We start from the raw sequence: 25,815 nt of genomic DNA, 5'->3' as shown, positions 1-25,815 counted from the left end.
GCTGGGTCGGGCTGCCCGTGCTGCGCCGTGATTGGCCGGCGCGGCGCGGCACGAGCGGCGGCACCTGCTCCCGCACCCCCGGGAGCAGTGGGGGTGCTGCGCGCGCGTGCGCGCCCGTGGATGTGCCGAGACGACCGGCTGGGCCCGGCTCCGGCTCCCGCTCTCGCCGCCGGTAACCTCCCGCCGCGGGCCGGGCAGCGCCGGGACCGCCGCCGGTGACCAGCGGTAACCGCCCGCCGCGGGCTGGGCAGCGCCGGGACCGCCGGCAACCGCCCGCCGTGGGGGGAGCGGCGTCGCGGTGCTTGGTAACCAGACCTGGGGAAGCGGCGGCCGCCTAGCCCCGCGGTACCGGCGGGAGATGCGTGTGGGCCCCGTGTGGCGAGGGGAGGGGGCGGTGGCTGCCCTGCTCCGCCCCCCTCTATTCAGCCCCCGGTGGGCAGTGACGGCCCCAGCGGGCAGTGACGCCCCCGGCTCGGCCGCGCCTCACGGACGGCGAAGGGTCCCGAGGGTGGGATGGGGGGGAATTGGGTGAAGGCGCCGCACGGGAGGATTTGGGGGCTCCGCCCCTTGCCCGAGGCCGGGTAGGAAGAGCGCGGCCTCGCGGCTGAACGGTGGGGGAGCGCCTGCGGCCCTCGTTCTCCCTTCGAGGTATCCAAAAAGCGGGTTCGTGTTGGATACTGACAGAACGCCGCGTGGCCGTTTGATGCAAACGGCTGTTTCGTTAATTGGAAATTAACGTCTTATTGGAGGTTTTAATCGAGCTCGCTGTAGCAGCAAAATATCTCGAGGTACCTGCAGGAGCGCAGCATTGCGGCTGGAGTAACTGCCGAATTTCACATTCGGCATCCGTTCCAGCACAGGGTGCTTAACATCTCAGGTAAAGGGAGGGAAGTACAGTTTTCACACCCAATAAAGGAAAAATTAAAAGTTGCATAGTAGTTCTTGCATGCTTTTCATGGAGCAGTTTCAGCTGGATGTTGTCTTATGTCAGGTTGATGCCAATGCAGCAGAATGGGGGAGGAATAAAGCAGCTCATGGTTACAGATGGAAAAAGGGATGTGTGAAAAATCCTCCACTTTTCATGGCCCTGGATGGAATTGATATTTGGCCCTATGAAAAGCCCATGTGTTGGTACTGGATGCAGGAGCTTTGGACTTCGGAGTGAGAAGATGTCTTATGCCCTTTCTGCTTGAGAATCCAAAACTCTGAGAGTTACATGGAAAACACATGACCATTTTCAAAGTCCAAAGAAAAGTTAGTAATCTAAAAGATCCTGACCTCTTATTTAGTTCTGCAGCAAATGGAATAATGATGCCACTAACTTAATGGCAGGTATACAATACACAGAAGGCCATGGTGCGGAGGTCCAGAGGTTGACACATTTCCACTGTGCAACGACAAATCGAGTCATTCAGGTGGGAAGGGACACCAGGAGGTCTCTCCTGACCTGCTGCTCACAGCAGGGGCAGCCCTGAGGCTGGTCCAGCTTGCTCAGAGATTTTATCTGGCCTCTCTTGGAAGACCCCAAGGACTGAGACTAGGCAGCCTGTACTGATGCTTACCTGTCCTCTTGGGGAAAAAAATTCTAATATCCAGTCAGAATATGCTTTCAGCTTATGCCGTTGTCTTTCATAAATACTAGTCTGTGTCTCAGAAAAAAGCAGCTTGTTACTTCAGGTGCAATATTCTGCTGATGTTGCAGCACTGTTGCTGGTCCCTAGAGCATGCTTTGCAATAGTACTGCTGTCTTAAATGTCCTTCTGATGTGTAGCTGTGCTTTCTACCCATGGTAGAAAGTGACTGAGCTATGCAAAATGTATGTTTAAAATTTCAGGTCTGAACTTGGATACATTGACAAAACTGCTAGTAAATATGTTTGAGGTTTGTGTAAGAGCCACAGACTCTTTTAATTTGCTTTGTTCTGCTGATGAAGTTTTAACAGTGGGAATCCTTTGGGCTTGTTTTTATTGCCACCGTGAAAATAGAACAAGAAAAGTTTCTCATAGATCTTCATGTATTAATTAGGAAAGTTCAGTAGGTTTTAAAGATAATTAAATGTGTAGTGTGAGTATCTGTTTTGAGACCAGAAACTTGTTGGCTTAGTTGAAAGATTTATTTTATATTCTAAGACTGTAGTGTGGCAGAGTTTACAAAAGTAAAAAATGTCTTGGGTTGGCTAAAACCATCTTTGCCTGGCAGTTGAGTGATAACTGTAATTCATCTTGATAGCATATTTCAGCATTTCTGGGATTATTTTAAAAGTGTATCAAAAGGTCAAATGTTAAAATGTGCCTTCTCTTCTTGAAGGAAGAGGTAAGAGATATAATTGAAAGCTGAACGAAATTAGGGAAGTTGTAGGTAGGATCAGGGAGTAGTGAGAACAGTGGGAACAAAGTGAAAGCATCAGAAATTTTGGAAGGGAGCTGTTTGGAAAGGTGAGTACTAGTGTGACTTCTTGGATGCCCTTGTTAGTCTGTGTGTGGAACAAAAGTGAATGGGACTAGTTACAGTAAAATTTCAGTTATGTAAGTGAAAAGCATTTTAGATCATACACAAATACACCTGAAATGTACTGGAAGAGAAAGCTGTATCTCTTCATCTGCTTTAGGAGAAGCAGAGACCATCTGCTTGACAAACTAGCTAAAGTGAGGTAGGCAGGCTGTATGCTAAAAATGCAAATCTGATACCTGGTTATATGACCTATATATATGACACTATAGCTAGGAGCTAAGGAGTCCAGAAGGTATTGATATGGAATTCTTTGGCTGCTTGTTCTAATACAATGATTAAGGAACAAGAAAATGGGGTTGGTAAAACTGATACTCTTCAGGCAAAGGTGTTCAAAAATACACCATAAGATTAAATGTTCACCTGTGATAAACTCAATTGCTTTAAATCTTCAGGGCAAGACTATTTTAGGTTCTAGAACTGCTGAGGAGGTCTATGAATTAACATTATCTCTAGTTTTTAACTAAAAAAAAAAAATCAAATACAAAACCCTAGTAAAATTTGCAGATAGCTGTTGAAATAGATCACCTGCAAAAAGAGGGAACCACAGACTTGCCATCTTCAAGCGAGGTTGTAAAGTCCCACATAGAATGGCAGAGATTATGGACAGTAGTGGGGGAGAAAAAAAGAATGGTAATATGATTAATGTAGTTTTGTGGAAAATAGGTGTTAGTCCCAAAAAAGGAGGCTTTTGATTATTTCCTAGTATTGACATAGTACTAGTGTGTGATACTTCTTTCTGATAATCCTGTGTTTTGGCTCTAAATAGAATCAGTGCAGTTAATACAAATAAATAAGTCTTAAAAGAAATAAAGCCTGATACTGTTAGATCTCTATATGTGTGGCTTGATAAAACTTGCAGGTGTTAAAAAATGAATGATGAAATAATTATTGCTGCAGTTATAATGTTTGAATTGCTTAGCAAATTTGATAGAGCCAGGAAAAAAGAGACTCACACTTCCAATATAAAATAGTGTCTATAATTGCTGGGATATTTAGAGTTGTAGTGTTAAACAATTTAATCTCTAAGGAGTGATGATGTAACTGAGAGGGTGGCTGCTTTCTCAGGTGCAGAAGGCACAGCAGCAGCAGAGCATTTAGTATAACTAGTAATGGCTACAAGTAATGCAAGGTTTGAAAATGTCTTAAAATAGCAAACTAAATACTGGCATTTGTCTTTATTTAAGCTTACTGTGAATAGAAATTAGTAAGAACCAAATGATAAGTACCTGTGCAGAGATGCCTAGAATCTGTCTTCATTCTGTTTCCAAATTCAGACAAAAATAATTTCAGAAAGAAGCATTTTTTTGCAAGACCTTTGAGGAAACTTGCATAGGCATTTTTTTGACACAGCACTTCTTCAAACCACTGGATACTCTAACATAAAATTGTATTTGTATGTCTTACAGATATGAAGCAAAAAATACTGGGCAACAGTCTTTTTCACAGCAGATTAGATTGAGAGGCTGGGGCAGTTGTCTGCTATTGACATTCATACTTACACAGATTAAAGATTTTCAGGTTTCCCTGAAATTCGGAAGGTATTTGCATTTAAGCTTAAACTCTTGCTCTACCTAACTTAAACTTGAAAATTATTGGATAATAATTTTGAAACAGAAAATATTTTCTAAAACCATCTTATACTTTTGGCACTTACAGCTAAAGTCAATATACACTCTGCACTCATCTAACCGTAGTCATTGGAAGTAAGGGCAAATACAAATGCAATTCTGGTGGAGTATTCTAAATCTATAATTTTATTTTTCCTAATGAAGGGGATGTTACTTATTGCTGCATTGTAGAGACTGATTCAATTTGATTACTTGTTCAGATTGTTTACAAATGAGAAAAATAAAAGCAGTCTTGCTTAGTTCTTAAAAAAGCATATATACTGCAGTCTATATCCTTGCTAGATTTGGCAAGGTAAAGGAACAGGCTACAGGCACTTCCATAGGGAAAACAGGAGGGAAAAGAGAGCCTGAGTCAGGGCTCAATAATAAAAAAGGCAAATTAAGATAATATTATAGTGGCAACACTTTCTGATAGTTATTTCTCATTATTTTAGTGGGGTTTTTTTTCCTCTTTTAGGTAGATTCTGGGGTAAAATTGAAAGAGTATTGATAATATCCTTGAAATGATACTTAAAATCTAAAACTTTCGGTTCTTCAGATAACCAAGATGATCTTCCAGTGGGACTGGCTGTGCTTGGGTGTCCTAATAATTAGCTCAGTGACTGCAGGAACAGAAAATGAAGAAAATCTGGATGCAGATGTCGAAGTGGAGAATTTTGACAAGCAGTCCCAAGAAGCTGATGTTGACAGAGAGAAATCTTCTATAGAGGTAAGATTATAGAAGTCTTTAGTTCAAGCTGGTTAAATATGAGATGCATAGTCAAAAATAGAGCAAGTTAATCTGCATTTGACAACTGAGTGCATGTCAAATACAGCAGTCTAAGGTTTTCAGTAGCTACATGTGACATACAGGGCAAACTTAATGAACTAATCTCTTATGCCCAAGTGTAAAATCTCCTGCCTGTGGTCGATAGTCATGAAAAAGGTTTTACTTCAATCTGAACACAGAACCTTTTGTTGCAAGTCCTAACATGCCACTTCTAGAGAAGTAAATGGAAAGCATCTTGATCTCACTGAGACTTTGACTTTAGACCAGTTTGACTTCATCAGTCACAACTGCCTTTTGGCACTGTCTCTATTACCAGAAAATCTGTATGCTGTTCTTCAAAACAGATGTGGGCAATAGATGGGAAAACAGAAGAATGGAAAACATATATAGAAAGAAACAGGGAGGAAGCAGATTTGGTGAACGTTCAGAAATTTTTGGGGGGTTTTGTTTCACATAAGATGTAACAAAGCTTTAGTTATGAGCTTTGAACAGAGGAAGCAACTTCTAAAATTCAGAGAAGTGAAGTTGCTCGCTGTTGGAGGAATGCACTCAAACTATTGAAATGTGGGTGGGGGAGAAGGGGTTTTATGCTGCTAGGTATTTGGAATGAACAAAATCTGTTGATCTGCCTGGGTGGATTACTTCTGGAGGTATGAGAGTGTATTTCAAATGAAAAACTGTAATTTATGTTGGGACATGTATCTGTACATATCTCTTAGGTTGTGTACCAGACTCCAAAGCCAACTGGGGAAGTGTATTTTACAGAAACCTTTGATGAAGGATTGTCTGGGTAAGCTTATGCCTTAAAATGATAAACTTTTACTTTCAGGAGTTTAACTTACAGTGGCAGGACTTACTTTGTTTTCATTTTTCTGCTAGTATCTTTATAAAAATTAATTTTTACGAGGGTTAGAATTGGGAAGGCTATTAATGCTTGCTCCAAATACATCATAATGTTAAGCTGGACACTTAACATTCCAGATATGTTACTTTTTTGTGTCTGTTTTAAGGAAGCTTTTAATAAACTCTTGAGTTTGTGGACATTAAGAAAAATAATACAAAGATTTAGCCAGTTGGGTTTAACTAACTGAGAGGTGAAGTGCCATTACATTTCAGTAGCAAGCTCTTTCTTTTCACATGATCTTAGGTATGTGTCAATTCTAAATGTTAAGTGCAAAAGCAGCACCTGTGATGACAGGAAAAATTACTAAATAGAAGAGGTGATAATGGTTGTTAAAAAAAACAACCAAACAAACCACTGAAAACCTTGATTAACAGGTGCAAATATTTAATGGCGGTACTTGAATGATACCATTCATCCAAATTTCTAGCTTTTTGAGATCTGTTATAAGATTAGTTTGTCTTCTTACTAAATCTAACGTTCAAAGTTTTAGCTGTTGGAAAAGTCCGTGGACTGTGGCGGGGGAAGCAATTGCAGACCAGCCAATATGGTTGATAAAAGCAAGCTCCGTTTATTAGCAATCCAGAGGCACTTATATAATATACCAGCTTGTTAACTCTTAAGTGGCTTAAAACCTATCAAAGCGCATTTCTGCTTCTACATAATTAGAGTACATTGGCAAGCTTCTACTGGTTATGTTATGATTAAAAGAATTCAGAGTTCACCCTTCCTTCTCCTGGTCAGTACATCTTATCTGCACAGCTGCATCTCTTCAAAACTCCCTTTTTGTTTCTCAGGCCTGTTTCTCACACAGGGATTTTCTCATGCAGGCAATTTCTCACACTAACCTTTGCTTGCAGGCCTTTTGCTTGTACAGTTCTTTTATTGATCCCATAATTCTATCAATGACCCATGCCCCTGATCCTCTAATCATTTTGCAACATTTAGCTACTATACTTGGGATTTTTTTAGTCTAGCTATACATAATTTACATAAGACTAAGGAGTACGGGAGAAAGGTTTATGGGAAAGTAAGCAGCATGCTGCCTTTCTTCCCTAAAGTGTGGAAAAGAGTACAAATAAATTGACTGCGTAAGAATAGAGTAGCTTTTTTGAGAATGGACCTTGAAAATCTTTCACATGACTTGTAGAGATGTTTTATTTCCTGTTCTCTCTTATGGTAGGCCAAGGATCTTGTTTGTTATTTATACTGTGAAGCTTTCCCAGCATCTCTGTTAACAGTGGACAAATGTGACTACAATTCAAGCAGAAAAGATAAAGTATTCATCCCTGAAACACTCCATGTAGAGGATAGTTCAGAATGAATGAAAACGGTTCTTTCCTGAATAAATGATTAGAATGTATTCTTGTAATTGATACAATGAAGAGTTCAGCAGTGCTGTTGGCTTAAGATATTCCTGTGCATGGCTCCAGATAGAACCAGTGTATGTCCAGATGAAGGTGGACTGCCCTTTTCATTTTCTTCCTCTCCATATGAGCGCTTTGTGTAGAGACTGTGCATATCTTTTGGTAACCTTAATAAGATGGCTGAGTTTGCCTTGCTCGCAGAGTCAAGGAGATCTGCTGGATCTCCTGTGTGCAGTACACTTGGAATCTTGTGTTTGTCATTTGGACACTTACCGTTCCCTTTTGTCCTCTGCTATACATGTGTACTGTTACTATCAGATAAAACTGAGATTCCTTTGGCCGAATTCTTTTTCTTTTCTTATCATATTGAAGGTATTATACTTGAAACTTGCTATTTTCTGTGCATTTTTTACATTATATGCATATTACATTCTGCCAAACTCAACTTTTACATAAAACTGAATTTTATTCAGAATTAAATAACTCAGGAATTTAATTACTTTAGACTTATAATTGTATATTCATGTACATTTTTAGGAAATATTTTGAAATGCTGTATTAGACTACTCTCCTTTAATTTTTCTTTGCAAGTTTTCTGAACTACACACAGTTCCATGATGCTAACTCACAATCAGTATTACAGGTTCACAGTCTAGAAGTAAAAGCTGTTTTTCCTTTGTTAAATAATACAGCTTTGCATAGATAGTTCAATGACCAGTACAATTTTTGTTTCAGGTGGGTGTTGTCTGTAACACTGAAAGAAGACATGGATGATAATGTTGCTAAATATGATGGTAAGCAGTTTTAAAGTTTACCTCCACTACATAGTTTGTAATGTTCTGTTGCTTTTTGAGAAATAACTAATCTTTCTTTGAGAAATAACACAGAACTTACCTTTGAATATCTAGATGGCATAGGTCAAAAATGTTAGTTTGTATAATGACTGTTAGCCTGAAACTGAGATCTGAAATGTTGCTCACTGGGTTACTTAGTGTGAAGATAACTTTTTTTTGTCATTCCAACAAGGTATTGCCATGGATGATACCAGAATACCCTCTGGCATCTGAATATTTAATACTCTTTATTTACAAATATTGTTTCTTTAGAACTGTCTTCTCTGAAATCATGACAGAGATATTTATCACTTCAATTTCAGTTGTTAAACAGGTTTCTAAAGCATTATGTTCCATCTTGCTCCATCTGTCCTACTGATTCATGGATTGGTCTCTTGGTACAGCCTCTGAAACAAGAAAGTTAAAACTGCATGATGTTTTTTTTTAAATACTTTTTCAGATTGCCTGTGCTTGAATGTAGGGCTCTTTAGTGGTTCTTGTACAGTTTAGTCTTAGAGTAGCCTAAAACAAATTTGGAAAGCAATAATGAAAAAGTTGTACTGATGGTTTAATCATTTGTGCTTGTGATTTCCTAGTCTAGAACTGGCTGCTTAAATGTAATTTTAAACCATTTGGCTATGTGTGATCTGTGGCAATAATTTGCGACGTGAGTTTATTTCATTCAAGAGGGAGTGGGGAGAACAGAAAAAGTTTCTACTGCAACAGAGAAGTATTTGCTACTGTTCTATGTCAAATGAAATCAATTAAAGTTAACAGAAAGTGGTAAGCAAGCGTAACTTGCAAAACTTTGGTGTGCAGAACAGAATAGAACTGATGATTCTAAATTTAGTGGTTACCAGAAAGAATTGGTAAAATTAGGAAGTTGCAGAGGAGATATCCACACAGATGAGATGCTTATGAGAAATGAAGTCTCTGATTACTTGGCTTCATATTAGATAAAAAATTGTCTTTAATGTCAGCAAAGTTGTATTTTCCTGAAATCAGAAAATTCAACATTTAATAAAGTCTGTGATAAAGACACATTTTTTAACTACTTTCCAATTCTTTTTTTCAGTCTTGTTGTTTTGCCTTGCATTTTTGTTTGGTCTTAGTTTCCAAGAAGGAACACTATTGAAGAGGATGGGATTTTTTTCCTTCCTGTTTATTAGGCTAGAAGAAACTAGGAATTTGTTATTGACTTACATATCTGCCTTTCCTTAACAACTTTGACTAGTAACACTTCAGTTGAATAAAAGTAAATCACTGTTTCATTTGCATTTTACAGTTTATGAATCTTCTCTAAAATACATGCTGAGGAACTCCTGATTGTCGCTGTTGAGACAGTCACGACACATACACGCACACACCAACTGCTCTGGGAAAAAGCCTTCTTTAATACTCCATAGCCTCTTTTATACAATTTCTTAGCATTTGTGTTACATGTTCATTTACCACTGGCTTACTAACTACAATACAATATTATTGGTTGCCTATAACTAGCACACATTCTTGCTACATATCAGCCAGTTTCCTCCCTTCTGTAGGTGTCCATCCTCCCTCTTTGTTTATGCTTCGCGCTTCTGTTGATGTTACAATTCTCATGGGTACAAACTGAATTCTCAAGAGTACACAATGATTGTGTCCAACTCGAAATCTGTAAGACTTTCAGACTAGCTGTCAGTTCCTACACCTGATGTTTTCTTCCTTTTTACATTGACACAGGCATTCTTCAAGATTACAGTGGATTGTAGAAGTAGGGTGTTTTGTGCTGTATTCTTTCCTGGAAAAAAAGCCAGTGAATCTTGTCCTGTTAATCTGTGAGACAGTGTAACTGCCCTTTTAGAAAAAATCCTGGTTTTTTGATATTGGGCACATGTGTATTCGACTGTATTTCTCCCAAACTTGAAGAATGTATAAATATAAAATCTTCTATTTTTAAAGCTGTAGGCTTGTTTTGGACCAAATCTGATAATTCTTGGAAAGATTTTGGGGAGGAGGAGGGAACTTCATCTACCTTGTGATTTGACTTGACTCAAGAGATTCTAATTCTATGTGAGCAGAAAAAAAAAGTAATGATGCAGGTCTTTAGCTTTACACAGTGCTTTGTGACTAACGTTTTTTATGTAATGATGGTGGGAGTAAATGTAAAATCTGGAGAAGTATTTTATGTTCCTCTAGCCATTGTAGGATATCACAACCTAAAGATACAGATCTACAGTATTAAAGTTTACTTATGGATGTTTGTAAATTTGAGAACAACATGGAATAACATCATTGACGTCAGATGCCAACATTTCTTCCCTACTGTGGCAACTAGTCTTTATTTGTTGCTAACTCTTTGCTTTCAACAAGGCTGTAATTTCTTTACTTCAGACTGCATTTTTTCAAAGACTTTGTGTGTGTGTGTTTTAGGAAGATGGGAAGTAGAAGAGCTGAAAGAAAACGCTGTGCCTGGAGACAAAGGATTAGTATTAAAATCAGTGGCAAAGTATCATGCAATATCAGCAATGCTAACAAAAGCTTTTTTTTTTGATGATAAACCTTTGATTGTTCAGTAAGTAATCCTTCAGTTTTTTTACTTGATGTTTATTAGTTAAGGTAGAACGTTTTGCTTACGTAGAAGTGTTTTGACACTAATTATTTGTTACTAATACGCAGTCTTAATATATTCATAATTAGAACTGCAGACTAGCAGTTAATTTGTATTTTTCTGATACTTGAAATGTTTTTTTAACTTTCTCTTTGCCCAGATACGAAGTGAATTTTCAAAAAGGCATTGACTGTGGTGGTGCATATATTAAACTTCTCTCCAGTAGCAATGACTTGAATCTGGTATGTCCTCTTGCTTAATATTCGCTATCAGTTGTTCATTTGAGGAACAGCTTGGTTCTCCATGGGTGATGCCTGATATCCAGGACAGATGACTTTTGTGTATGTTTTGTAGGACTTTCTGTATTTAATAGAAGCCATAGGATCTTAACTCATAACTTGTGAAACAATTTTTTTACTGAACAGCACATGTGTATTATTGTGTATTCCAAATACAGGAAACATGAATAATTAAAAAGATACTGACATAACTGTGTAATGCAACATACTCTGAAGGAGAATAGCTATATCTGATATTTTCAGGGTTGTTTGTTGCTGTTACTTAATGCGGAGAGAAAAAAGGTACTGATAAAATACTGGATATTAATATCCTGGGGTTTATCTTTATTGGAAAATAAAATTGTTATGAAGAACAGTAACTAGTTCCCTTCCATCTTTTACTGTAATGTTTGTAGAGGGATAGAGATACTTGGGTGTTTTGATTTGTGATAGGCATTCCTACTTAACATAAGGATAAAATCTAAATATATATATATATATGTATCTATATTTTTTTTTTTTCATCTTCCTTGGAGAGACTGAGCGATAGTCCATTCCCTGAGAACAGAGAGCACCCAGCAACTCCAGAGGGCTGTTGAGTTCCTTTCATGATTTACCCTACCACTTTTCATTTACCTTTCAGAAATGGGTAACTATGCTCTATGCCAAGGAAAAGAAGTACCAAAAATGACTTAATAAAATGTCCAGTATAACACATGCTCAGCTTTCTTGCTTCTACAGGAATACTTTTTTGACAAAACACCTTACACTATTATGTTTGGACCAGATAAATGTGGAGAAGATTACAAACTACACTTTATCTTCAGACATAAGAATCCTAAAACTGGGGAATATGATGAAAAACATGCTGAACGTCCTGATGTAGACCTAAAAAAATTCTATTTGGACAAGAAGACACATCTATATACTCTTGGTATTATTTAATTCTTACAAGTTTAAATTGGAGAGGAGAGATTAAAAATGTGGTTTTGTCTGCTGAAGTTTTGTAATTGAGTCTGCTTGTTTGTAATAGCCTGTTAATTCTGAGTGGTGGTTGCTTAATGATTTGGGTTAAATGGTTTAATGACTGGGCTTAACTGCAGGACATAAAAGTAGCTTTCAGATGCTACTGTTTGGTATTCAATTACAGGAAAAAACATATCAGCCCTGACTAGCCTTTACTAATAAATGCCTTCAGTAATTATTACAATAAAATATTTTTAGTGGGGATGATATTAAAATGTACAACTGCCCAATATTCTTGGAAGGTGTCAGGGTTCAGAGGAATTAAGTTAAATCTGTAGCATGCCACACACCACTCTTTTCCACATGTTAAGAGTTCTCACCAACACCTGCATGTGAAGCAGTGTGCATGAACAGATAGGTCAGCACAGACTCTGAAGTGAATGAATATGGGCTGGTTTTAATTCATGTGACGACTCTTCTTGTACCAGTGAACTGTACAGAGAAATGAAAGTTAAGTTAATTTTTACCCCCTTTTTCTAACTTCTGAGGAAGAATAGCAAACAGAGAAGAATGGGCTGATCTGTGGCATGCTGCAAATCCAGCCAAACTGACTGTACTTATGAACTTCCACTGAATAATAATAGAAGGCACGTTCAAGTGCTGTGCCGTGGGAAAACTTAATGGTTTCTAAAATAGATTGCTGCAGTATGCCACAGCAAACTTTCACTTCTAAATAATGGGAATCTTATAATAAAGGAATGCATGTGTTCCTGTATTTGGGTTGGTTGTTAGAAATTATGAATCGAGGTACTTAAACTTTGATTGCCTTTATTCTGTTATAATTGTTCAAATAGACTCCATAGAGCTATGTGATTCCAATGCATTATGTGACTTGTAACAGGAGTTTAAAAATTAGTTCTTTGTATTTTATCTAAAGGTGATATGGGGATTTCATTTTTGCATTTATGGATATTTATACTGTTGAAAACTTTCAGGCTGGAAGGCCATTGTTAGATATTATTGAACTGTTACAAGACTGTTACTCTGGTTTTCTTAACCTGTCTTTAGAAAACTGTCATAAAAGTGGAATAGTAATTACTTTCACTTACTAATTTTCATCATGTTGAATGGATAGTTGAATCTGCTATTTAACCAATGAGCACATTTATAAGTGCTTGTTAGAAATGGATCTGGATACATCTGGATACTGAGTCTGACACTGCTCAGTTCTGTGACCTTGGCTTCTCAGTTATTCACACTTGCTAACATCCAGCAAATTCTTCTCAAATGTTTAAGCATTTGCAGTGTGGCATTTGAGGGAAATGGCTGTTAGAGGTTTGATTCTGAGAGAAAATGCTGTGTTGATCTTTCCACTATGTTACTGGCGCAATTCTTGTGTTTTCATGCTTTCAAGTGTGAGATTGTAATTTAGTAGCAGAGCTGCCTTTTGGGGCAGAGATTCTTTTTTCATTGTCTGTGCTTTTGAAGTAAAACCACAGAATTTTCCAAGTTGCTAGGTTTCTGAAAAATCTCTTAGAATGTGTTTGGATGTGTTTCAGCAATTGAATTTTCTTCAAGTTTCATTTTTGGGGGCCTGATTCAGGTCATAGATCCCCTCGAGGGCAATGTTTTGTGTCCAGATCCAGTGCTTGAGTGAGGAGTCTGTCTCCTCTGCTAGTGAGGATCCTGTCTGCTGTTATTTGACTAAGTCTGTGCTTATTCTATAGTTTGGGTTAAATATATTGGTAAAATAAAATGGCTCCCTTATTTCTTTAATATAAATTTCTTCTATTTAGTGCTAAAACCAGATGACACATTTGAAATATTAATCGACCAAACAGTTGTCAGTAAAGGAAATCTTCTTGAGAATATGATTCCTCCAGTAAATCCTTCCAAAGAAATAGAGGATCCTACTGATAAGAAGCCTGATGATTGGGATGAGAGACCAAAAATACCTGATCCAAATGCTGTCAAACCAGATGACTGGTAAGGAGAACATTTTTATTTAAATGTTATTTATTTTTAATTTAAAATTTCTTTTACATACATGTTATTTATTTGAAAGATTTGACTGGTTTTATTTTGGGGTTTGCTAATGACAATTGGAATGCATTTCACTTAAAAGCACTGAAGTTTGAAAACATAATTGAGGTGGGTATAAGGATCGGGTCATGTTCTAAGGAGACAAATAAAAATTGTTATTTGCTGATTTTGTACTCTGCATGGTTGCAATTCATAACTAAGATTGCTACACCTGAATAAGAAGCTTTTGCTACTATAAAGTCTTAATTTGCAATGCATTTCTACTTTTGTGTGAGCTACTGTTCTTATGGTAACTCGGGAAGAGTAGGGAAAAACTCAATGGGAAGACTGACACCTGCCACTTGATATCAGCAATATCTGGTCTAAATCGCACTGTAAAACAATGTAAATTAATAGATATTTATAAGCAGATAATTATATGTCTAATGTTCATGATCAGCGAGTCCAATTCTGTTGTGATTTTGAAAATCATCCCTTTCATGCCAGTTGTAGTCCTCTGAACAGAACATTGGTCCAAAGTCAGGCTGCTGTATTTTCTAACATAAGTCTGTAATTGAAGGGATGAAGATGAACCTGCCAAAATAGAAGATCCTGATGCTGTTAAGCCTGAGGGGTGGCTTGATGATGAACCACAGTATGTTCCAGACCCTAATGCAAGAAAACCAAAGGACTGGTAAGTGCAGGTTGTTAATGTGTCTTGTAGATAAGACTGTTCTGTGGCAGATTATTAGTTGTGGAAGTCAGTCCAAATCTCATTGTCTTTTGAGAGAGGAAGCTGGAATGTGTAAGGTATGGCCAAATATTTGTTGGTGTGGGGGACTGCGTCTATAAAAACATGAATTTGTCCTTGCCTTCTGTTTTCTGAAGATACATAAGCAACACCAGAATATGAAGGACCCGTTTGACTATTTGCTATAGTTTAAGTTGATAATTTTAAATCATAATGTAAGTCTCAAAGGGATCTCTAAGCATCCTGGCTAGAAGTGTTTCAAGCTGTCTGCAGAGGCAGGAATGTAACTGAAGTCAGTCATGCTGTGGTAGTTATGCACATGTGACCTTTAAATAAAAAGGTGTAGCACTCCTTAAAAAAAGCGTTTATACTGTTGGGTAAAGTTCTGTGAGCTGCCCAGAGTTCTGAGGTTGTTACAACAATATACAGGGACCTTCACTTCAGGCTGCCAATGTTTGACACCTGACTGACCTTAAATCAGTTGTTTGTAATTTTTTTTTCTCTCTAGGGATGAAGAAATGGATGGAGAGTGGGAAGCCCCTCAGATCCCTAATCCAAAGTGTGAGACTGCACCTGGTTGTGGAGAGTGGGTGCGTCCCATGAAAAATAACCCAAAATATAAAGGAAAATGGAGAGCACCTATGATAGATAATCCTAACTATCAGGTAATAGCCAAATTGTAGGTCATTGCTAAAAGATACAGAGTTCAGCAGAGCAAGCAAGTCACAGTTTTATATTAATTTAGGTTTTTTTACAGTATATTTATATTTTAGAGTAAGTCTGAATACCCTCACTAATTTGAGATTTTTTTTTTTTGCTTTTGCTTTTTTTTCCCTTTAAGTATATTGGGAAACCGTAATGCTTCCTATATTAAAACAATTTCTCTGTTTAAAGTTGCCTTTTGTACAATTTGCATTGGTACCATTTATTTAATATGGTCTTTGGAATTGTATTCTGAATTACATTGGCGTTTTAAGTGTGAGTATTTTGAATTAATATTTTTTTTATATTAAAAAATGAAGCCTTTCAGTAAGCAGATCGCCTTACTAGTTCAGTTTTAGAGGAAGCATCAATTTTGGATAATTAAATTCTCTTCATCCCCTCCAAATATAAGAAGCAATTGGCTGGATATTAAAGAGAGTTATTTTGTATTAGTTACGGCTGGGGAGTACTTGACTCTGATGTCTCTGAGGGTAAGATCCTAAGCAGGTTTGCAAACACAACTTGGCTCTAATTTGCACAGGTATCATAAGGCTGAATTTTCCTTCCCTAAAATTTTCTCTAGCACTTCTGGTTAGAGTCAGTTATTACTGTAACCTCTACAGTAAAAAAGAAAAATCACTGAAGAAAAATCACTAAGCCATAAAACTGAGACCCATCTGCCAAAATCCTGTAGGCTATTTCCAGTTCTGTTTTAGGTAGGTAGAACTACTGCTTGTCTTTTTAAATAAAAGTTCTTATTATTTTAAAATCTCTTTCACAAGTTGTTCTTTTGGTGATCTATAGGTAATGTGATTACATTTGTTTCCATTAACAGGGAATCTGGAGCCCTCGGAAAATACCAAACCCAGACTATTTTGAAGATCTTCACCCCTTCAAGATGACCACTGTCAGTGCTATTGGTTTAGAACTCTGGTCTATGACATCTGATATCTACTTTGATAACTTCATCATATGTTCAGAAAAAGAAGTAGCAGATCGCTGGGCAGCAGATAGCTGGGGCTTGAAGAAGTTAGTAGCAAGTGCTAATGAGGTATAAACTTTACTATGTTCTTGATAGTAGAAAGTAGTGAGGAAGCTGTGGTGTTGGAATAATTTTCTGTCAGTGCTGACAGAATATTAATTTGTCTGCAATTAATAATTTTGCTGAATAACTCTGATAGGTTTTCTGTCTTGTAGTATCAAGATTTACACGGCCTTTTAAAGATAATTCAACCAATAGTTACTAAAAATGTATATTATTTTCACTTTCCTACTAATTATTCAGTAACACAGGCAGGAACTGCGGAATTCTCTATCCAGTCATTCCAAACTACTTTTACTGCAGAACATGGAGTAGTAGAAGAAGGAGAAGAAGGTTTAGAGAACAACAACAATCCTCCATTTTGATATTTTTTACTCTTATCTATTTACTACAAAGAGAAGCCCAAAACTTCTAAATTTTTCACCCTTTGACAATCTTACATAGTAGTCTATCACCTAATTCACACCACTGTATTTTCTAGTTTTTGTCTGATTGTTGGTAATTTTTTCCAAGGTTGGAGGTTAAAACAGTGTTGTTCAGGGGGGTAAGAACCCTTCAAAACAGGCAGAGAAATATTCTCGGCACTCTGGGTTCCTACACTGATGTACCTCTTCCAGAGATGCACCAGGCACTTGCCTAAGTGTCTCTACTGTATAAGTCAGAGCTAGGCTGGGAGGACAATTTACTCCCTGAATAATTGGCTGTCAAAGGAGAGAAGGTGGTACTACAGGTAGAGCCAGCATTGCTCCTCAGGAACTGCTGCCCTCATGTTCTTGATGCTTTGGGAGCTTTCAGCTGAGTTGGCACAGTGTGCTGGAAAAATAGAGTAGCTGGGAAGGGTGTAAAGTATGAGGTTGCCGAGACTCCAAATGTGACTTTACAAAGTTGAGTTGTGGCCAGTCTGGTATGTTTGGAGTTCTACATCTGTTCATTCTTACTCAACACCTGCCATTTATTTGCAATATGTAGAGTTGCTGCTTTACAAATATTGAAATGCAATATTGTTGTAGTCATTAAAATGCAAAGGTAAAGAAGGGTTTTGCACAACATAAATGTATACAGTACACTTCATGAACTTCTCAACTTAAGTGTTGAGAGGGAAGTAAATGCAATTCTTTTAAATATTTTTTTTTAAATACAGCCTGGTATGTTTAGTCAATTGGTGACTGCTGCAGAAGAACATCCATGGCTCTGGGTTCTTTACATCTTGACTTTAGCTCTTCCTGTTGGTCTAAGTGTGTTGTTCTGCTGGCCAGGAAAGGTTAGTGAAATTTACTATATTTTTATTTGGTTTTATTCTTAATACTTTATTTGGAAATTCTTGAGCATCTGTGCAACAATTTGTACTTTTAATGTGCCATTGGTATTACTTAGCTTACAGTGCCTGTTTAATTCTTAATTGGAATTGAAATATAAATAGATTTTTAATTTGTTGTAGAAATCAGATGAATATATTGACTTCAAAAAAACTGATGTATCTAAGCAAATTACAAAGGAAGAACTAAAAGAAGAGACAGAGAAGTATGAAGACGATGAACTAGAAGAGGAAAAAGAAAATGAAGATACTAGTGAAGATGGTAAGATGAGTGTGTCAGCTTGCAGTTTGGTTAAAGACACGAATAGAACTAGTTCATGGATTGCATTGCCAATAATTGCAACCTGTTATCTTAGACTGTGTGAAATGTGCTTTGCTCTGAGCCTTTCTTCCTCTTTGATAACTTCCAGTGAGTGGCATCCATGGCTAATAGCTCTGATGAATATAAGCAGAAAGTAAGGTTCTACTCAGTATTTTTTCACTTTCAAGAAATGAGCATGCTTCCAACACTATTTTTTATGTTTGTAGACAATGATACATATTTTATCCCTTCTAAATATTTCCTATATTGAGCACATTTTAATTATTCAGATACTAGTACCTGAAGCAGTCAAAGTCACTTTATTGTCTTTAAAATGTGTCTGGAATAGCTTTAAGTCTCTAACATAAATCTGCTTATGCCTCTCTGGGAGGGTTATACTATTCTGTTGGTCACTGATTTCAGTTATTCTTCTTAAAGCCTGACAATAAAGTAGGCTTGAAATACTGAAATCTGCAGCTTCCTTTATGTTGCTTTTTAGCAGCCTGTTGCATGCCTCCAGAGGTGTGTCCTACTGCCCAGGGGAGAAATTAATGACTCAGTACGTTGAGCTGTACTTCAGCATCCAAGGATAAAATCATCCTATGTTACTGTATGAAAAAAGTACTGAGTACTATTCAGCTTATTAGCTTTGAGGTGCTGTTAGCATTTTCCTGTGTCTGTATAATGAATAAAAACCAAAGCACCTAACTTACAGTGCACTATCTTGACTTTCATGAGAAAGATTTTGGCTTCAGAACTCTGCAAGATTCTGCCTCTTATTTCGCTCTTCCATGGTGAGAACAAAGAAAGTGACATGGGACTGGCATGGATAATTAGAGACATAGCAGACATTCATGTTTTGCTGGGCTTTTTGTCTTGGTACTGACATCACTTTGTATTACTGACTGAAACTTGGTGGGTTTTGTCTGTCTTTGCACCATGTTCCATGAGTGCTGATGACTTCTGTCTGTATGACTTAAAAGTTTACTCAGCATCAGCAGTTCCCATGCCAGTACTGACAGAATTGAGTACATTTTTGGCACAGTGCTTGCCACACCAAACTTTGTCTGCCTTGCTATTGGAGAGCCTTAACCAAAGCACTTAATTACTCTGGTTATGCTACATATATTCTTTACTTTAGCTTAAATTGTAGGTACGTGATTTCAGCATTGTATCTTCCTATGTTTTTCCTTTTGATCTTACTCTACTCTACCTGATCTTTGCTCCTGAATTACAGACTCTATTTTATTCTACCCAGTCTTGATGCAGATCACAGATAGTTTGTACCTAATATGCTGCTGTTGCAAGGCTGCCATTCCTCAATTCCGATATTCTTCTGTTAAGTCAGTCAGTTAATTTAGTTAAGTACAACACATCACTTAATAAATAATACACTAAAGTGTGTGTTTCAATGTTAGAAATAAGGTCCAGGAAACTGCAGAGGAACACTGTTCAGCTCTTACAACTTTCTTAAATTGTACTTGGAATGGCTGTTTGTGATGTTGTAAAGGTAAGTTCTATTTTAGACCTTTACTTTTAGTTACTAAACAGAACACAGAGTAAAACTAACCTAGCTAGCTTTTGTATGACTATTCCAGGGTTTTCCAATTAATTCTAGGCTTCAGAGGGAAGGATTACATTTTGCTGTCATATGACTTCATGCTTTCTAGCTTTAAGAAGAATTGCCTAGCTTCCCTTAGCTTCCTGCCACCTTTTACACTTTCAGGTTGAAACCTTCCCTTTTCTTCTATTGCTCTTTTGCCTCTTCATATCTGAAAGCATCAGAGAATTTATCTTCTGCCTCCTTTTCCTGATTCTTTTTGCTACAGAGAGAAGAGAAATGGAGGAGACAAAAAGAGAGCTTATAAAGGATACAAAGAAGATGGGAAGGGAGGCTCCTATTTCAGGTACTGAGAAAGGGAAGCAATTTGGGCCAGGACTCGCAAGCGGGTCTCTCCTGTTTTCTTCCCTCTGCTTCCTTGTTGATTGTAGAACTTCAAGCTGGTGGATGCCAGCTTCCATCAGGTGCAGATGCAAGTTTCCTCTGAGATTTCTCCCTATGGTATCTGTAGTCATAAATATTTTCCACTAGTACCTTTTTCTCCTTATGATTTTTACGGTTCTTTCATAGTCATTATCTCCTCCTTTGTTTTTTTGGAGTTGAAGGCAATGGGAGTTTGAGCTGTGGAATACTGAATGACTTGAGATCTGCACTGTATCATGGGACCATTTAAAAAAGAAACAAAAAGGAAGTGTGGCACAATATCAAATTTTAGAAACACTTGGAGATTTCTTTGACACCAGTGACAATGAGTTGCTGGCAGAGTACTTCTTGAAGGGCATTGTCCATGGGATTTACGGTTTTACTTAGTTCTGTGTTAATTTTTGTGGCATTGTCTAATTGTCTGCTTTGTCTCCTTGCTTTCCTTGACCTCTAGAAAGATACTGCAGGAAGTAAAAGAATGTTACCACAAAATGGAATTTCAGGGGCACAGTCTGAACCTTATTTGTCAAGTTCTACATTTATTTATATGAAATAATGCTTAAATTACTATTTGATTAAATTTAAAATAATAATTTTAAGTAGTATAGTTGTCCACTTCTGAGTTTTACAGCTTCTGATGTCTGAAATATTTTTGTTTGGGGCTTTTTCCTCTCTATGGAAAAAGGTACTTACGGGAGGAGCTGGATTTACATCATTTATCATTTCCAATCTCTTCATTAGAATAGGAACAAAGGCTTTGTGAATTTCTGCCAAGCTCTTCTATTAAGAGCATATTTTTAGGACACAGATCTTTGTCCACATCTTTCTTAAACCATGATCTTCATTATTTGGTCATATATCTCCTTTTGATAATAGAAATGGAGCCATATTGTAGACATGTACCAGGTATATTGATAGATGGCAAAACTAACTTCTTAGTTCATACCAATTAGTGAAGCTCTGTTTGGCTCAATTTATAGCTATACTGCAGCCAAAATTCTTGGTAGTTCTACAGAAGTCTCAAATATTTTAATAAATGAGGTATTTCTAGATTTTCATCACCAAGAATCAGGAGAGTCTCGTGTTATATATGACTACATTCTAAATTTGTATGGATACTTTTGTTTCAGTTTAACTGAAATATAACAGTAAGAATTTGGGTGTGGGTACAGTTTTTTGGTATTTGTTTTTGGTTTTTCCTGTTTTTTTCATACCTAAGTGGTGCTTATGAGATGTAGGTGTGACCTGATAAGGACAGAATTGAGCACTAATTCACTGCTGTTTTTAAATAAGCCACTGGCAGACTGTTAAGTTTTAAAATGCTAATGTATATCCTTCTGTCAGATTTAAGATTTCTTGTTTACTCTTGATAGAAAGTATTGCAAAGGATACTGGTAGTGCAGTAGTAGTGCAAGCTGGACATTCTTGGAGTGAGCTAAGGGGAGTACATTCTTTTCTGACTACTTTCTGCATTGCAAAAATGCACAAGAAGGGGGGGAAGTAAAGAGCTGCTTATCCCTCAGTCAAAACAGTATGCCAGAAAAATTCCCTGTTGAAAAGGGGAGTACCCTTAGGACGTAGGTGTCTCCCATGCTGGATAACTGATTAACTGCAATATTGTACTTCCCCATCTAAGTCAGAATTTAGTCAGAGTTGGGATGCCTGAGTTGTCCTGTTTTGGACTGTGCTCTCAAAACTGTCCAATACAATAACTAGTTTTAAAGTAAAGTAAATCAAGTCCTTTAAGTCAGTAACAAGTCTGAAGACAGTATGGGCTATTATGAGAAGAGGCAAAGTTGGAGCTGTTGAAATTGGTTATTAAATCTGACAGTTACCACTTGCTACTAATTAATGAGAATTCTATTCTCTGTATCACAGAGATGTTTTTATGGGTTATTCTAAACAAGCATTTCATTCTAGGACTGAAATTGGCTTATTTTCCTTACTAATATGTCTGGATATAGTGTATTTGTAATACAGTTCTGTTTACGAAGTAAAATCAACTCCTTCTGCAGAAGATGAAGGTGAAGGTGGGGAAGATACTTATGATGATGAAGAAGAAAATGAAGTTCCAGAACTTATTTATGATGATGAAGAAGAAAATGAAATTGGAGATGGAAGTCAGGAAGGTGATAGGTCAAATAAATCTGATTCAGAAGATGAGGTAAGTTTGCATTTTTCCCTACTTTCTCCTCACCATTGTCTGACATCATACTTCTAATTAAGCCCAGTTACCTAAAACAAGTGTTTTTCTTCTGTTGAGCCATAAAACAAATCCTGAGGTAGAAATAAGTTTTCCTTTGAGTTTGACACCTCAAATACTCTGCATAAATACAGGTATTAGTACAGAAGTGTTCAGGCAGCTCCCTAAACATGAAATGTTTTTACAGAAGTATAGTTTTTAACAGATTATTAAATAAACTGCAAGTCTTGAAAATTTGGATGCTGCAGCAGATTGGTCAGTTTTCACTGTGCTTCTTAATTCATAGAACATGTGCTTCCAACTGAATAGCCTTTTCCTGAGACCTAGAAAAACTGTAAGTTTTCCAGTTACATTTTTTGTTTTTTTATTCCAAAATAAGTTTTTAAGCAAAATGACAATACTGTTTTTGAACACAGCATCTGCAGTTTCATTTTTCTTGTGCAGATTAATCCAGTCATCCAGATATTCTACAAAATGTTTCTCATAAAGTATCATTGTAGAATGGAATTTGTGCTTTTCTTGTTTGTCAACTGCTCATTATTCTTTCATTTAGAAACTGGTGTGTCTGAAGCACTTTAGATCCACCCATTGGTCATCTTGTGCTTGTCACTCCCTAAAGGAGTCACTTTCCAGGTTAAGGGCGTTGTTTAATGTAATGTTAACTCCTTTTCACGTAAAACTTTCTAGGAAGCTGTACCTTGCATGAGATTGCATTGTTTCAGCACTAAAATTCTTCATTAATTACCCCTTATTCTATACTTCCTCTTGTTCCTGTAAGAAGTTTTCTTTTCCTTGTACATTCACCCAGGAATACAGTGTCTGCTGAACCCTGCTAAGAGTCACATGATTCCTTGTGAAAATAATAGCAAGCTCTGAATGTGTATGTGGCATTACACAGTGTCACAGTGAGGCCATGGCTTGCTTTACTCTGAGTATTTTCAGCATATAGGTGTTTCTGTTGTGAGTTGGCTGGAACACATCATGTACCCCATGTCCTCACTCAGGCTGGGCCACATTCTGTGAGTTGTTCCTTCTAAAAGAGGTACCTGCCATTAGGTGATGCAGGAAAGTGAGGAAGCAATGCATGGTCTGAGAATGGATTTCTCATTGGAAAGGCTTTTCCTGTGCCTCCGTAAGCCCATTGCTTTTAAACTGGGAACAACCCGTCTGATTTAAGGACAGTTTGCTCTATTTGTAGCTCTCCAAAGGGAACAGTTAAAATGTTTTAAATGTGTCTTCCTTCAGAAGTGGAAATTAAAATTAGCAAAAGGTGCACTTTAAGGAAGTTTCTAAATTAATTTAAAAGTCATCACCACTTTTAAACCAGCAAAGACATGGGCAAAACCAAATTTCTGAAATCAGTTTAGACATAGTATTCTCTTCCTTCTGAATATAGAAATGAAAAGTCTTCTACCCATTTTATTAATCATTAGATTAGTAGCGTGGAAAAAAATGTCCTATCACTTAAGTGCTGCATTTAGTGATAAAATGACTGGGGGGTTCAGGAGGAGGAATAATGTAGCATGCCAGTTTCAATAATTAAAATAGGTTTACAATGTTAATGCTGAATTTATTTTTTTTCTAGAAGAAAGAAGCTGATGAAGGAATGGGAGATAATCCACTTAAATCAGTGCGCAAAAGAAGAGTACGAAAGGACTGAGTTACTTCCAGCTGGTGTTTTCAGATCTAGAGACAGTGACAGTAACTTTTGGTGTGCCACTTCAGTGGACCTGGCAAATTCCTGAGCTTTGAAGGGAAAAGGGGGGGCTCACTGCTATTTAGCCTCCTATTTTAATTCTGACCTCTTTAACCATCCCAAACTTCCTTAATTCCCCTTTTTTAAGGATAAACACTATCTCTGAAGAATTAGCTTGTATTTCAAATTAAAAATAAATGGGAAATTACAAGTTGACAAACTGATTTTTAGGTGACGATTCTTAAGATTTGAAGTTTCTTAGAAATTAGTATTAGTTGGAGATAAACTTATTCTAAGTATTTTTTTAAATGAATACATATAATACTTTTGTAGCTCTAGCACAAAATTAGCTGTTTACAGTTTTCAGCTAAAAGAGGATGGTAGTATAGATGTAGCATCTATAGCAGTTCACATTGCTATGAGAAAAGCTATTTTTTTCTGTGCAGAGCTATATGCAATAATTGTTTTTGTATGATGATTTTGTGCTAGCAACAATTTTTATTGTAAATTATTTATTTTAGTTGATCTTGTTACATGGGTGGTCACCTGTTCACTTTAGGCATTGGTTACAATAATTTATTTTCAAGATATATTTTAAAATAGAATACAAGTGGTAATTGATGTGACTTGTTTTACTTTTGAATGCAGATATCAAATCTGCAGAAGTGATACACAGATGACTTTTTCAAACTTTTATAGTTCTCATGTTCCAAACCAGAGTGGTATAACCTGTTTATAGAATACTTGCTAAGTGTATATTGTCACCTAAAAATATTTATTAATTCTTGCTTAATATGAAATTTATTAATATAGGTAAGAATTTTTGATGGATTTAAGTTTTTTACGATGTGAGTAACTTGAGCATTCTCATAATATAGTTTAAATAAACTGCATATTGTAAAGAAACTTTGTTTTGTTAAAGTTCAACTGTATATTAAACAATAAAATTTCAGTCACCAGAAACCTCTTGCTGCTTGGCAGCTGCCTGTAGTGGTAGTAATAGAATGTGTAAATGCTAGCAAAAGTAGTCATAAATTACAAACAAGTAGAAATACATTAATTCATAAGGAATCGAACAGATTTTCTTGTGCCTGTCAAAAAAATTGTCTGCTTTAAAAAGAAGTATTTTCACAGCAGATTCCATGGAAGTGTCTTAAGAAATGAATGCTTAAACCTAATGAAGAAGCCAATGTCCTCAAGTGCTTGAAGTGTTTGAAAGTTAATTATATTTTACTTGGTGTGAGTTACATGGAAATGTCTCTTATGTTTTGTTTAATTTGGGGCTTTTTGTGTCTTTTTTTAAGTTAACTGCAAGTTCCCACCTCTTTATTTAAGGTCTCCATGCAAAGGTAAGAAATGAAGGCTCCAGATTACTCTTCAGCAATAGATGGAAGCTGTTACCAGTGTGGTATCCTGCTAGTAACAGTTACTGTGAGCTGTCACGGAGCATTTCAGCTCATCTTTTAAATTAATTATGTCTGAGCCTGATAAAAGTCGTCTGGAATTGTTACAGCATTTGGGTGTTGTTCTGGGGGTCTGGTTTGTTTGCTTAGAGGTTTTGGAGTTGTTTTTTTCCTCTGGTACGATATAGTTACTCTAGTTACTATAGTTTCTTTGATGTGATTTAGTTACCCCAGGGATTGGTCACCCCATGGGGGATGCTCATCTTCCCTTAGGATTTTGAACTTAAAAGTTCCCCTAAAGTATTGATTGACACCCCATCAAGTTTGATCACCTAGAACCTAGAGATAGTATACATCCTTCTGCATATCAGCTTAACTCAGATCGAGATTTATGCTGGTAATTAGAGGAGAAATACCAGAGATGTTGGGGATTTGAGACTCCAGATGTAGAAAGCCAGGCAAAAGGGCAACTCCTTGATTGATACAATGTAACAGATTTCACCCACACTTCCTGTGCATTGTCCATTTTTATCTGAACAGGTATTTCAGAAAA

At 37.1% G+C, this 25,815-nt stretch overlaps 1 protein-coding gene across 10 annotated transcripts; it reads left to right on the top strand.

Annotated features, from left to right (window-relative positions):
* On the top strand, positions 1-25,540 carry CLGN (calmegin). Of its 10 annotated transcripts, none has more exons than XM_069012699.1 (17): positions 83-225; positions 992-1,254; positions 4,678-4,848; positions 5,628-5,698; positions 7,912-7,970; positions 10,422-10,563; positions 10,760-10,841; positions 11,619-11,811; positions 13,640-13,829; positions 14,446-14,559; positions 15,125-15,281; positions 16,154-16,369; positions 17,502-17,621; positions 17,799-17,937; positions 19,806-19,883; positions 21,976-22,124; positions 23,749-25,533. In XM_069012699.1, the coding sequence occupies exons 2-17, from the start codon at positions 1,228-1,230 to the stop codon at positions 23,821-23,823; spliced, it is 1,983 nt and encodes a 660-aa protein (XP_068868800.1). In that variant the 5' UTR covers positions 83-225; positions 992-1,227; the 3' UTR covers positions 23,824-25,533. The 10 variants fall into 10 exon arrangements, with proteins under 10 accessions (XP_068868809.1, XP_068868800.1, XP_068868799.1 ...); XM_069012698.1 differs by having other exon boundaries at positions 83-305; XM_069012704.1 differs by lacking the exon at positions 992-1,254 and adding an exon at positions 3,918-4,049 and having other exon boundaries at positions 23,749-25,531.
* Positions 25,541-25,815: the final 275 nt, after the last annotated feature.

Source organism: Aphelocoma coerulescens, chromosome 4 (assembly GCF_041296385.1).
Source record: "Aphelocoma coerulescens isolate FSJ_1873_10779 chromosome 4, UR_Acoe_1.0, whole genome shotgun sequence".
Lineage (NCBI taxonomy): Eukaryota > Metazoa > Chordata > Aves > Passeriformes > Corvidae > Aphelocoma > Aphelocoma coerulescens.
Note: the sequence above shows the minus strand (reverse complement) of the source record. Positions and strands in the feature narration are given on the sequence as shown.

Excerpts from the sequence above, each read along its gene's own strand:
- CLGN (XM_069012708.1), top strand. The coding sequence starts at position 121 with ATGTGCCGAGACGACCGGCTGGGCCCGGCTCCGGCTCCCGCTCTCGCC. Across the intron at positions 14,560-15,124 it reads GCAAGAAAACCAAAGGACTG|GGATGAAGAAATGGATGGAG; the intron begins GTAAGTGCAGGT and ends TTTTCTCTCTAG. Across the intron at positions 17,622-17,798 it reads TGTTCTGCTGGCCAGGAAAG|AAATCAGATGAATATATTGA; the intron begins GTTAGTGAAATT and ends AATTTGTTGTAG.